General features: G+C 51.4%; 1 protein-coding gene across 1 annotated transcript in view; it reads left to right on the top strand.

Moving 5' to 3' along the window:
* Positions 1-11173: 11173 nt before the first annotated feature.
* Positions 11174-14361, top strand: part of DCC (DCC netrin 1 receptor) — a gene marked incomplete at both ends in the record, with an annotated part of 357065 nt that continues 353877 nt past the window's right edge. The window contains one exon of the mRNA XM_084304310.1: positions 11174-11258. Within this exon, the coding sequence (XP_084160436.1) occupies positions 11174-11258 (85 nt within the window). The remainder of the gene's footprint in view (positions 11259-14361) is intronic.

Genomic DNA, 14361 nt, shown 5'->3' with positions numbered 1-14361 from the left:
ACTAGAGTGTAAAGGCAGCGTAACAAGGCTTAGCGAGGCATTAGGAGGGCGAGCCCAGGACGAGGTTCCAGGAGTTGCCTTGGCAAGAGAGGGGAGAGAGGACTCAGGTGCCTTTTGCCAGCGTTCAGAGCAGCTCGGAGCCCGAGGAAGGATTTTCCATGTGCACTGAAATCTGGTTTGCAAAGTAATGCATTGCTTTCTCCATGGAAATGATTAAAATAAAAAGAAGTTCTCAAAAAATTGTATATGGACCACAGTAAGCTGGCCACAGCAACACATAGGAGATATTCTTCTCCAATTCCCTGTTGGCCTGGGCATCCAGCCACTGGTAAGAAGAAACCACAAATAAATGAATGTTTTTACTCCTCTTCTTCATTTTTTTCTAAATCTTTTTTTATATATATTTTTTTATTTTTTTGAAAAGAAATATATCTTTCTCTTTACCCCAGGGCAGAAGAGACAGAGATGAGACGGTGCAGGTATGTCACTGCTCATTCCAGTCTTAATGCAAACATATTGGCATTTTGATTACGTTTGCTCATTGTTCTTCGTGCAACCTGATGGAATCGAGCTTGTTTATGAGGACGGAAAAAGGAGGGGGGAAGAATCATTATCATCTTTATGAGGTATTACGGTCCCACTGATCAGCAGCCTGTTTGCTTCTGAGCAGTAATCAACGGGCACCTTTCATCTTCTTTGCTTTATGCTTTTACTGTGGCCTCTAGTCTGCCAGACATGGGCATGCAAAACAGGGAATGGGCAATTAATAATTTGCATTAGCTCGCAGGCCCGCAGCATTACAGGAGCGTGCATGTGCATGCATAGGGAAACCAGTGTTGCAGGGGGCTGGGGGGCACCCACCCACGCAATCTCTCATCCTGCTTAAAAAAGAATTAAAGCTGAGCTTCAGTTTCGAATCCCACATGGGTTAAAAGCAAAGGAAGGCCTGGCTCGTTAGGAAATTCAGGAGGTGCCAGCAAACAGTTTCCAATGTGTTTTTTAAGTTACCATTTGTTCCATTAGATGCCCCAAAATATGCACATGCAAATACTCAGATTAATGAAAGCATTGTGGAAGGGGTTGGAAAATGGTGCCTGCTGTCAAGCTGGGGCAGGGCTGGTTTAAACTACACCAGGGCTCCAGTTCAGGGGTGTGAAAGCACTTCCCAAGCCCAGGGATTCATCTTCTCCAGTACAAAAGAGCAAAAAGTTTTCATCTTTGGTAGGAATCCTTGCTTCTCTACTGCCAGGTAAAATAAAAATGCATACTAATGCACACAAAAATCAATAAAAGAAGGGAACAAAATGAAACAAAGATCCTAGAAAAAAATCCCCTTTTCTGAAATAATGGGATTTTCATGAATTTCTTTGCTGTGTGTGGGCTGCATCCCAAGGCCTCCTTGTTAGGTTTGACACTGGGTGCACAGTCCCGTGCCTCCCCGTGAGTTGCTGGTGTTGATGTGAGCAGCAGAGTGCTTCTCCACCAAGACTTCAGGGTCTGAGGCCGCAAATTGTTGTTCCTGTCTCCCTGTTGGAGCATCAGGTGCTGTGTAAAGCCAAACAAGCCCCTTCTTTTTCCTGTGAAGCTGCTAACTCAGTCCCTGCTCTCTCAGGTCTGAGCAATTCAATGTCTGTAGGGACATTATTGGTGTAAGCACTGTGTGAAGCAGAAAGAGCTGGCTCTCCCTGTGGCCGAGGCCCTGGCTGGTGTGAATATTTGTTTTTCTTTTCCTCATCCATGTCCATGCTCATCTGTCTTCTCCTAGAGCCCCAGCATCTCAGCCCCTGTGAGGGGCTGTGGTAGTGGAGTGCTCCAGTCAGTGGGAGCAAGACAGGATTTTATATGCCCTACTGGTAAAAAGGAAGGCAAATTTATGTCTTTCCACATCACTTTGACAAGCTTGGTAGGCCAAAGAGAGCAAAAACCCTGTCCCAGGACAGTGACTGCTTGGTGTGCAGTGTCAGAGACTGGCATAAGGCACAGAGAAATCATCATCAACTTGGTGTCTGGGGGTGTTACTCCCAGAGTAGTTAAAGCGTCCAAGTTACTGCACTGTCTTTTATTGCATTCAATATATTAAAGTGTTACTCAATCTATTTTCTATTTAGTTTGCAGTAACCTCTGGTATTAACCTTTCCGTCTTTAGCATGTACTGGAAGAACAGAACAGACAGCTCAAGAGAGAGCGGCCTGAAATTATGTGGTGCTTGATGAGGACGTAAAGCTATTTTCAAACGTCTCAGAACAAACTTTGAGTGGGTAGGGTTTGCTAATAAATGGGACTAGTCAGCTCCCAAATCGCTGAATTGAACTTCTTGCTAAAAGCAGTTGTGTTTGTGAGGCGTTCGCCTTGGAGTCCCGTGGTGCCAGGAAGGGACTGAGGCTCGTTTACAGGATTAAAAGACAAATGTGCTAGGGTAGGGGAGGCCCAGACAATGTTTTACATGAAAGTGGGGAGCCCCTGGTGTCACAGGGCACTGCTCAAAAGCTGCTGGAGCCAGGGAAGAGTGCAGGAATCAGCCGGGCGGTGCTGGGGCCTCGGGGCAGGAGAAGCCCCTGGGATGGCGGCGGCTCCTCGCTGCCCGCTATGGACCAGCGTTTGAGTCCGTCCTGTGTGCTGGTAGTGTCCGTGACCACTGTTTTTGCCGTGATCTTCAACAAAAAGGCTGTGGTGACCCCAAGGGAGGGTCTGTTCATAGCCATGGGTGTTCAGAGCCATGGGTGGAGGAGCATTAAAACGGGTGAGGGGCCTGGGGCAGGAGTCCTGGGAGGGCTGAGGGAGCTGGGGGTGTTTGGTGTGGGTAATGTTATAAATGAAGCCTCAAATCAATCTGAATTTTGTAATATTTATAAAAGAAATATTTATAAAAGGTATAAAAGCTATAAAAGGTATAAAAGGCAAGTAAACAACGCTGGGTGTGCGGGGGAGTCTACACTCCACCAACACGCACACACAAACATCAAACATTGTAAATATACAGAAAATTGCTTTACATACTAAACCCGAGTATGCCTATACATACGTATGTTACATATGGAGTGGTAATTTGTGTCGAGAAAATGGTGGATATTAATAAAGAAGGGGGAGATTTGGGAATGTGGCCATGGGGGTTGGCAAGCCCCGTGGTTGAGATAACATCAGACTCTTAACGAGGAGGCCATCAGGAATATAAAAGAGTTTAGAGGGAACAAAGATGGGTGATTCAGGAGACTCCAGGCAGTCTCCGGTTTCTTGTTCTCCAGCCGTTAAGGCATGGATGTTTCTGGGTGTTTGCTGTTGTTGTTACATACAAAGTTGTTTGACTAATGAAAAGTTATTTTGAAAAGAATTGCTGTGGGGAGAAGGGTATAAGAGGGGAGCCTGCCCTCAAGAAAGGCCTCGCCGTTAAGAGGCCTTTTCCAACCCCCATGGCCACACTCCCAAATCTCCCCCTTCTTTATTAATATCAACCATTTTCTCGACACGAATGACCACGCCATATATAACAGACCCAATTCTGCTTTATTTGCTGGTTTCCTTAGGTAGATAAATAAGACGTGAACTCTTCTCACCAGCTGAAGTGCAAGCAAGCAGCTGGCTGAGAGCACATTATTATGTCAAGACTTCTTTTACAGGAGCACAGAAATATTGGTGAGCCGGCGACAGCCTCCAACAAGGCGATCCAAGCTCTCTTCCCACCTCTCTTGGTGGTTTCCAGTTGTTCGAGCATGATCCCGAACCCTTCAGGTCCCATCGAGGTAACAGCCTGCAAACGCTACCAGACACTATATTCGTCAAACATACTTTTGCTCCTGGCAACTCTCCTTTCCCTTCTTTCTTCTTAGTTTTAAAGAGCAAATTACACAACAATACTTTCCACCTGGAGTGCCGAAAGTTGGAGTTGCAGAGAAGTGAAACCGAACTTTTTCTTTTGCACTCATTGAGCCTGGATAATTAGAGCTCTAAAATAGATATTTTCCGGCGTTGTTGGAAAAGAAACCGTCACGCAAACTTTTGCAAGGGGGAAATTTTCATTATCCCGGAACAATGTGGTTGGAGAAAAGGAGGAAAAAAAAGCAGTAATTAGTAGAGAAACCTCACCAGGAAGCGTTCTGCAGCCATTTACTCTCTCCTACACACCATACGCTATCACAGGGCTCCCCGTATTTGTCTTACAGACAGCACAATGGAGTGTCCTAAAAAGCAACAAAACACTTGAAGGGCCAAACAGTAAAGTTGGAGGGGCTCCAAAACCGAACCCACGCCGGTTTTCTTCCTGGCAGCTGATAAAAGTCCTCGCGGCTCTGCTACCTATAATTTTGCAAAGCAAATCCCTTCCTTTCTCCGTATTTCTAAAATATCTCATTACCGGGATCCATACAGCACCAAGGTGGCGTTGCCAATATTTTTAACTAGGGGCTTCAAACAAAACTGTTCGCCAGCCACCCACGACAAACCTCCCCGTGCCGACAGAAGGGAGTTGGTTTCTTTTTCCCGTTTTAGACAAAAGCTTTTTCTCATTTCCAGGATCCAAGTGGGCAGGGTAATACCACCGGGCAAACAAGCATATGTTTTGCAGACTCGTTGGAAACGTTCCCACTTTGTTCCAAAAAAAAAATAAATAAATTACTGCACGTTGAGGGTAGGAGAGAAAGTTAAATGTACCTCTAAGGGAGTTGGTAAATTCCTGTTCTGGGAAATGTTTGGGAAACGGTGCCCTTTGGTGCAATCTGTTCTGCACCCAAGGCAAAAGAAAAAAAATCCGTGCTTAGGAGGAGATCTGTGACCCTCCGGGCAGAGCCATCTCTGGCTCTGATGAATTAGCAATACATCCAGACACGGATTAGCATGACCAGAGGCAGGGAAATCGGCCCAAGCTTCGTTCCAATTTGGTGATAGGATTTTAAAAAGCGGGTTTTAGTGAAAAAAAAAATAAATAAAATGGAGGAGCTCCCAGCTCCGGTGAAGACACTGGATCATGCAGAAAGACAGACTGATTCCTAAACATCATATAAAAAGGAATAAACTGCACCAAAACACTACCAGCCAGTTTGATGCTGTTTGTTTGACCATTTTTTTGGCAAAAAAAGCAGCTTTTGCCTTATTCTGCCAGTTTTATCTTCCTGCTTGGCTTTGGCGTGCATCCGTGCTGGGAGGCAGCCGCCAGTCTTCGTCGTCTCAGACACGTAGGTAAGGCTGAAGGGTCAAAAGTCACAGGCTGGAAGGCAAAGCGAGATGAATCGAGGACAAATAACACGTGCGGATTTAACAATTTGCAGATTTTGGACCCGCGCTGCTCCTTCCTCACTAGGAATTTAAAGAGTTGTACCTTCCAAAGCAGCTTTTTCTTCTCCTTCCCCTTGCTCCAGCTCTGTGCTGCTCATTACGGAGGTGACGAATGAACTGGAGGTGACCGAGGCAGGGCCCTTCCATTGTTCCCTGACCCGCCGAGTCCTTCCCCGGCGCAGCTCCTAAAATTACAAATTACGGCTCTGCTGCGATGCCATTTCGTTTAATTGCTGGCTTCCTTTTACGGAAAGAAGGTCGCTCAACCCTCGCTGCTCTCGGGTCAAAAAATCGACTCCGTGTGGCCCAAAGCCTCATCCACCATTCCCCCGCCGCTGGCTTTCGTCGTCGCTGCTCCCGAAACGCCGGAGATAAACGTGATGGAGAGGTGATGCTTGAAGTTTTAACGCTGCTTTCTTTGCAGATTGCAGCTTGGTGAGGGGGAGAACTTCTTAAAACCCAGCTCTCTGTTACCTCAAGCGACCAGGTCGTGTAATCACGCTCGTATTTCATATAAAAATAATCCTTGATGTGCTCGCCTTCCCTTGGCTTCTTCAGCCTACTCTCCCTAACTTTTTTTTCCCCATTTCGACTTTCTCTTGCCTAATTATGGACCGAAGAGGTGAAATATGGAAAGCGTTTATGGGAAGGTGTTTATTTAAAAGTGGCGTGAATTAAAACGAAGCATGACTGACTGCAAAGATATCTTTAAAAATTGTGTCGGCCTTGGCTAAATTCCATCCTGTAAAGGAATAAGCAACGGGCAAGGGTTTTACAGGAGGTGGGATGGATCCCAGAAGCAGAGGATGAAGCAAAATGGAGAGGAACTGGACGTGTTTCAGCAGCAACTCTTCTGGGAGGTGGTGAGTTGAGGTCTACATGAGCCCTAGCCTCATCTAGCCTCCTAGTCCTGCTCTATTTTGTCAGGATTTGGTCCCGAAGACAGAATATAATTAGCATCTGAAAGCCTCTTGCTAGTTTTAGTAGTAAGAGTGGAATCTGCTCTGATGTCTAAAGGGCAATTTGCTGCCTCAAGACATCTCAGACCTGAAGGAAAATCTCGGACGGTGTCATTCTGCTCGTTAGGACAGGTATTATAATCGTTTCCCACGGAGAAAAAGGCCCGGGTGCTGGCATTCAAAGGCAGCTGATTGGAAAATCTACGTGATTTCGAAAATACCCCCTTGCTCGAGCACAGGAGAAGTGTAGTGAAAGCATAATAGTAATTAGATGAAATCCATGCGAGGGATTCATGCTGGCACGGCGTTTTGCAAGAAAAAATGGATTAATGGGATGAAAGGAGAGCTGAGACAAAGGTTTTCGGCAGGTTTTAGGCTCTCATTTCTGCCGATGGTGTTGTTCAGTTTGCAGATTTTTTTTTTGGCCGTTTCAAGCCTCTTCAAAACTTCTTTTCGGAGGCTTTTTCCGAAAGTCAAGCAGAAGGAGTTTCAGAAGCCCCACGTCCTGGCTCCCAGGGCTGTCTTAATAACAAAAGGTTGATCTAAAATGGGGAAAAAAAGGTCGGTTTGGGGAAAAGATGTGTTATTTGTATAAAAAAGCCTTTCCAGGAGGCTTCAAAACCGCTTTAAGGGAAGAAACACCTTGGGCAAGCCATCAGAGGACGCGCTGAACCGGAGGAACATCTGATGGGAAGTCCCTCGAAAAGAGAGACCGGATCGGGAAGCCAGAATCCCGAGAGGAAGACGGCGGAGCTGTAGGATTTGGCCTGGGATTTGGGGCCTCTTTTTTTTTTTCCCTTAGGGGCTGAGATGCTTTATGGGATGCGGGAGCTGCTCCGTCTCGTGCAAAATTCATTCTCAGGAGGAGTCACAGCCACCTCCACGGCCCCTCGGGCAGCCCCGTCCCCTTGGCCTTTCCTTCAGGAGCCTGGGAGCCCTTATTTCAACCCACGGGTGATTCCAGCCCTAACCCCAAACCCAAATCCTAAACCCAGACCCCAAACCAACCCCCCTACTCCAGACCCCCAGACCCTTTAACCAACCCAGAATCCCAAACCAAGCCCACTAAACCCAGACCCCTAACTGAGATCCTAAACCCAGACCCCTAACTGAGATCCCAAAGCCAGACCCCTAACCCAGATCCTAAACATTGATCCTAAACCCAGACCCCTAACCCAAATCCTAAACCCTGACCTCTAACCCAAATCCTAAACCCAGATCCTAAACCCAGACCCCTAACTGAGATCCTAATCCCAGATCATAAACCCAGACCCTAAACCAAGACCCCAGACCCCTAACCTGGATCCTAAACCCGGACCCCTAACCAAACCAGACCCCTAACCCAGACCCCTAACCGAGATCCTAAACCCGGACCCCTAACCCAGGTCCTAAACCCAGACCCCTAACCCAGATCCTAAAGCCAGACCCTTAATCCATATCCTAAACCCAGACTCTTAATCCATATCCTAAACCCAGACCCCTAACTGAGATCCTAAACCCGGACTCTTAATCCATATCCTAAACCCAGATCCTAAGCCCCGACCCCTAACTGAGATCCTAAACCCAGACTCTTAATCCATATCCTAAACCCAGACCCCTAACTGAGATCCTAAAGCCAGACCCCTACCCCAAATCCTAAACTGAGATCCTAAACCCTGACCCCTAACCCAAATCCTAAACCCAGATCCTAAACCCAGACCCCCAACTGAGATCCTAATCCCAGATCATAAACCCAGACCCTAAACCTAGACCCCGGACCCCTAACCTGGATCCTAAACCTGGACCCCTAACCCAGATCCTAAACCCAGACCCCTAACCCAGGTCCTAAACCCAGACCCCTAACCCAGATCCTAAACCCGGGTCCTAAACATTGACCCCCTAACCAACCCAGACCCCTAAGACAGACCCTAAACATTGACCACTAACTGAGACCCCTAACCCAGATCCTAAATCCGGACCCCTAACCCAGATCCTAAAGCCAGACCCTTAATCCATATCCTAAACCCAGACCCTTAACCCAGATCCTAAACCCAGACCCCTAACCCAGATCCTAAACCCGAACTCTTAATCCATATCCTAAACCCAGATCCTAAGCCCCGACCCCTAACTGAGATCCTAAACCCAGACTCTTAATCCATATCCTAAACCCAGACCCCTAACTGAGATCCTAAAGCCAGACCCCTACCCCAAATCCTAAACCGAGATCCTAAACCCAGACCCCTAACCCAAATCCTAAACCCAGATCCTAAACCCAGACCCCTAACTGAGATCCTAATCCCAGATCATAAACCCAGACTCTAAACCTAGACCCCGGACCCCTAACCTGGATCCTAAACCCAGACCCCTAACCAAACCAGACCCCTAACCCAGACCCCTAACCGAGATCCTAAACCTGGACCCCTAACCCAGATCCTAAACCCAGACCCCTAACCCAGATCCTAAACCCAGGTCCTAAACATTGACCCCTAACCAACCCAGACCCCTAAGACAGACCCTAAACATTGACCCCTAACTGAGACCCCTAACCCAAATCCTAAACCCGGACCCCTAACCCAGATCCTAAAGCCAGACCCTTAATCCATATCCGAAACCCGGACTCTTAATCCATATCCTAAACCCAGATCCTAAACCCCGACCCCTAACTGAGATCCTAAACCCAGACTCTTAATCCATATCCTAAACCCAGACCCCTAACTGAGACCTAAACCCAGACCCCTAACCCAGATCCTAAACCCAGACCCCTAACCAAGATCCTAAACCCAGATCCTAAAACCATGCCCCTAATCCAGATCCTAAACCTGGACCCCTAACCCAGATCCTAAACCTAGACCCCTAACCCAAATCCTAAACCAAGATCCTAAACCCAGACCCCTAACCCAGATCCTAAACCCAGATCCTAAACCCAGACCCTAAACCCAGACCCCTAACCCAGATCCTAAACCCAGACCCCTAACTGAGATCCTAAACCCAGTTCCAAACCCAGACCCCTAACCCAGATCCTAAACCCAGACCCCTAACCCAGATCCTAAATCCAGATCCTAAACCCAGACGCCTAACCCAGACCCTAAACCCAGACCCCTAACTGAGATCCTAAACCCAGATCCTAAACCCAGATCCTAAACCCAGACCCCTAACCCAGACCCTAAACCCAGACCCCTAACTGAGATCCTAAACCCAGACCCTAAAGCCAGACCCCTAAACCCAGACCCCTAACCAAGATCCTAAACCTATACCCCTAACTGAGATCCTAAACACAGACCCCTAACCCAGACCCTAAAGCCAGACTTTTAATCCATATTCTAAACCCGGACCCCAAACCCGGACCCCTAACCCATACCCTAACCCGGACCCCTAACCCAGACCCTAAACCTGGACCCCTAACCGAGATCCTAAACCTATACCCCTAACTGAGATCCTAAACCCAGACCCCTAACCCAGATCCTAAACCCCGACCCCTAACTGAGATCCTAAACCCCGACCCCTAACTGAGATCCTAAACCCAGACCCCTAACTGAGATCCTAAACCCAGACCCCTAACCCAGACCCTAAAGCCAGACTTTTAATCCATATTCTAAACCCAGACCCTAAACCCGGACCCCTAACCCAGATGCTAAAGCCAGGCTCTTAATTCATATCCTAAACCCGGACCCCTAACCCATACCCTAAACCTGGACCCCTAACCCAGACCCTAAACCCAGACTCTTAATCCATATCCTAAACCCGGACCCCTAACCCAGACCCTAAACCCAGACCCCTAACCCAGACCCTAAAGCCAGGCTCTTAATCCATATCCTAAACCCGGACCCCTAACCCAGACCCTAAACCCGGACCCCTAACCCAGACCCTAAACCCACCCCCCTAACTGACTTCCTCAACCCAGCCCCCAACCCCAGCCCCCTCCCCACGCCCTTAACGCAGCCCCTTTCCCAAACCCCTAACCCCCTCCCCTAACCCCCCCGATCCCCCATAACCCCCCAAACCCCAAAGCCACCCCATAACCCCCCCTATAACTCCCTCCGCCCTTCCCCGGGCGGCCCCCAGAGGGCGCCCCCGCTCCCCTCCGGGGCGCTGCGGCGGCCGCTGCCGAGCGCGGCGGGGCCGGGCCCGTCCCCAGCCCCAGCCCCAGCCCCAACCCCAGCCCCAGCCCCAACCCACCCCATAGCGGCCCCACCCGGGCCCTCGGGCAGCGCCCGGAGCCGGCGAGGCGCCTCCGGCTCCTTCCCGTTCCCCTCGGCGCTTCCCGGAGCTCCGGCGACCCCATAAGGAGCATCCCCTAAGGAGCATCCCAATAAAATCCCCCCCCCCCGGCGTCATCCCTCGGGAGCATCTCCGAGCAAATCCGCCAGGATCGTCCTCCAGGATCAAGCCCCGGGATCAGCCTCGAGGATCACCTCCAGGATCAGCCTCTAGGATCATCTCCAGGATCACCCCCCAGGATCACCCTACAGGATCACCCCCAAGGACCATCCCCAAGGAGCATCCCCAAGGACCATCCCCAAGGATCACCCTCTAGGATCACCCCCAAGGATCACCCTCTAGGCTCACCCTCTAGGATCACCCCCCGGGGAGAGACCCCTCCAAAAGCTTCCACCCCAAAGGCTCAACCCCTCCGGGGGGGGTTGGGGGGGGATCACCCACCCCATATCCCAAACCCTTTCCCCCTTTTTTTCCCCCCGGCGGACACGGAGCCGCCGCCGCCCCGCCGATGCGCTCCGGCCGCCTCTCCAAGCAGGACCCGGCTCCTTCTGGCTCGCCGGCGGTGGGAGGACCCTTGCGAAGGTTTTTTCCTCGAGGTAGTGCCCCTGCCAGGCTCCCGGACTGGATGCAACTTTTTCCCCTGCCCCTCGCTTTCCCTTTTCCCCTCCTCTGAGCCCCAAAAAAGGGCCGGGGGGGGGGCTCGGGCGAGCTCGCCTCGCTTGCTCGGGACCCCGAGCTCCTGCTGCTGAAATATGGAGAGGAGCCTCGGCTGCGCCTGGGTACCCAAGCTGGCTTTTCTCCTCTGCGCCCTGGCGAGCCTCAAGCCTGGCGTTTTGGGTAAGTCCGAGCCTCCTCCTCGGCTCCCCTCTCCCCATTTTTCCCTTCTGTTTCAGCCCTCCGAGCCCCCCCCGGCCGCCACCCGGAGAGGAGCCGGGGCTCCGGGGAAGAAAAGGACAACGCCGGGAGCGAAGGGGAACGGTGGAGAAGCGTGGCAGGAGGTGGCAACGCCGCTTGTGTGCCGCCTGCCTTCTCCTGCCCCTCCATCGGCGGCTTTTTGGGGATCTTGGAAGGGTTTTTTTTTTGGAGAGCCGGGAGGCCAAAAAAAAAAAGAAAGAAAAGCGAAAGGAGCGAGGAGGGGATGAAGGCGGCGGTGAGTTGGCGAGGAGGCGAGCGCAGAGATGCGCAAAGCGGCTCCGAGTCCCTGCGGTTGTTTCGGGGCTGCACCTCTCCCTTTTTTTATTTTTGGGGGAAAAATGGCAAATTGGGGCAGAAACAGGGGGAAACGTGGCGGAGAGGCTGCAGGAAGGGCTCGGCTCCCTCCCGGAGGAAGGAGGAGAAGGGAACCGGGAGCCCCAAAAGCGCTCGGGACTGAGAAAGTGCGGCCGGGGGAGAGCCCGGTGGTGGCGGTGGTGGTGTTATGTGTGTGGGGGCGCCTTAAAACGCTTCGATTTCCCCCAAATCCTACCCAGGAAGGAGGGAAAAAGCTCGTGGCGAGCACAAAACCCCCCTTGAGCTCCCGCAGTGGGAACAATGGGCACCGACTCCCCGCGCGCCCAGCGGGGTTTTTGTGGGGTGCGGGGGGGTGCTGAGCAGGTTGGCAGCCTTATGGGGTCGGCGATCCCCCCCGGAGGCGCTGCCTGCCTCACCCTGATGGATAAATCCTTTGCCTGTCGTGATTTTGGGGGACTTCGGGAGGGTTTTCTTTGGGGTGCGTGTGCCCCAGCGCCTTCCCCAGCCGGGGAGAGGCGGGTTTATAGGGTCGGAGCGGGGTGCCGCCCGCTTTCCCAGCCGGGAACCGTGGCGCTGCTCTTCCTCCTCGCCACCCCACACGGGCTTGCAGGTTCCTCTGCTGCCGGAGGAGGGGATGGAGCCACGGAGAAGGGGATGGAGCAACGGAGATAGGGGATGGAGCAACGCCACCGCCGTGCCCCGGCATTGTTTGGGGCCGCGGGGAAGGAAAAGGGGTTGCGCAGCTCCCAGCCCACCTCCGGCACGCAGGTGCGCTCCTTCTGCAGCCTGGCGTCTTGGCCCTGCGCCCCAAATCCCTCTTTTGGGGCTGAGCGAGCTGCAAAAAGGGGAAAGTTGGCCCCCGAGCCGGCCCCAAACCCGCAGGGAGCCCGTCCTGCTAACAAAGGGCTCCCGGGAGGCTGCACAACGGGGCCACCGCCTCTCCCGCTCCGTGCCCCGATCCTGGAGCTGCCCCAGGCTCTGAATTTCCCTCACCCAGGATGCAGAGGTCGGGAAATATCGCAGCCGTGCTGCTCGAACAGGGAGAGCAAAACCCACGGGATGCCTCCTGCCATACAGCCTGAAATCCGGGCATCCTCCAGCCCGCCTCGGGCTAGGTTTTAGGATTTCGCATCCCCCTGCGTGCCACCTGGGCTGGCCCCATCCCACCAGCAGGCTGCTGGCAGCTCAAGTAACTCTCGGAGCCCTTCCTCAGTTGCTCCGCACGTGGGTTTTTCTCCAGGCGTCCTTTAGAGGGCCTGGCCCGATTTTTAAAAGGGTTTTTTTGACGAGCTAAAGCAGCTCCGCAACGTTGGGGTCCCCGCGTGCTGCTGCGGGAAGCCGGCTCAGGGATAGAGCAGCGCTGGAAGAGGCCTAGGGACTTCACTAAATGTGAGTAAACCTCAAAAAGTTTGCCCTCGCTCGATGTTTTAGCATCTCAGCAAACCAAAGCTCACTTTAATACAAGGATTTGCCGCGCCACGGGCAGGTGTAGGGGCAATCAGACCTCTAAAGGAGCCAACAAGTTGGTTCTTTTGGCCCCGTTCCCTTAAAATTATCCATTTCTGTTGCCACTTTTGAGGATGAAAAGCAAGTTTGGGCTCCGCTGCAAGGTGCAAGATGCTCGGGAACCCTTTATTTTATCGGGGTGGGGAGCCTCGGGCATTTGGGATCTGCTCCTTGGGGGGTTTCTCCTGTAAGGGAAGCCCGGAAAGCAAGTGAGGTGCAACTTCTGTCTTCTTATAAATGCTCCGAGGTGGTCAAAAGAGGTCGAAAACTCTTTGAAATCGCGGCCTGGAGTTGCAGGAAAACGTTGGTTGGCAAACAGAGGAGCTGAAGGGAGGGCGTCTTTGTGGGAATTACTTTGCCCCTTCCTCAAGGGAGTTACAAGCCCCTAAAACTTCGATCGCAGCCCTTACAAGCCCCTAAAACCTTCCCAGTGCTGAAGACCCCGAGTCATGCTGGGACCCTCTTCCTCATTGGGGTTCTCATTGGCGTCGTCCTGGTGGCAGATATTGGGGTCTGAAGGGCTGGTAGAGCTTTTTTATAGGACTTATAATAATATAGGACTGCTGGACTTGCTGGTGGTGAGACCATTTATTGTAATTTCCTCCAAGTTCTTCATAAATTTGTAGGAACTTGTGATCTTATCCTGCTTTGGAAGGAAGCTTCCTACAGTTTTCTGCTCAGAAGACCGAAAAAGGTTTAGGGGACCTTGACGGGGACCTCTGGACCTTTATATTTTCTCGTGGTCCACGTGCGTGCTAGGATATTTGGTGTAAGGACACTTAGGTAAAGGCATTTGCGCACGGGGTTATAAAATATTGTAGGGCTGAGGATGCTGGCACGTGCAACTCTTGTTTTTTTTTTTCCCCGTGATCCTACATTTCTGACGCTAACTGCTTCTGACAGTGGAAGCGAGGGGATGCTGAGCGCGTGGAAATGAAGCCAGCCCCGTGCCCCGCGACAGCAGGTGGGTGTTAGGAGAACCAAATTGGCTTGGGGTGGGGGTTGTCGGGCACGGCGGTGTCCCCGGGATCTCTCCTGCAAACGTTATTCGTTCGTCGGTCTCATTAATCCGAAATAAAGGTCATCGGGCGGAGAGATTCGGGAGGAAAACAGGTAACCAGCTGCCCACGCGACCCTCTAAACCAGAATAAATCATAATTTTTTCTGCAGAATAACTCCCGTTTTGTCTCAATCCATCAAAGTT

Source organism: Netta rufina (assembly GCF_964035555.1).
Source record: "Netta rufina genome assembly, chromosome: W".
In the NCBI taxonomy this organism is placed as follows: domain Eukaryota; kingdom Metazoa; phylum Chordata; class Aves; order Anseriformes; family Anatidae; genus Netta; species Netta rufina.
The sequence above is the reverse complement of the archived record's forward strand: the minus strand, read 5'-3'. Positions and strand labels throughout refer to the sequence as shown.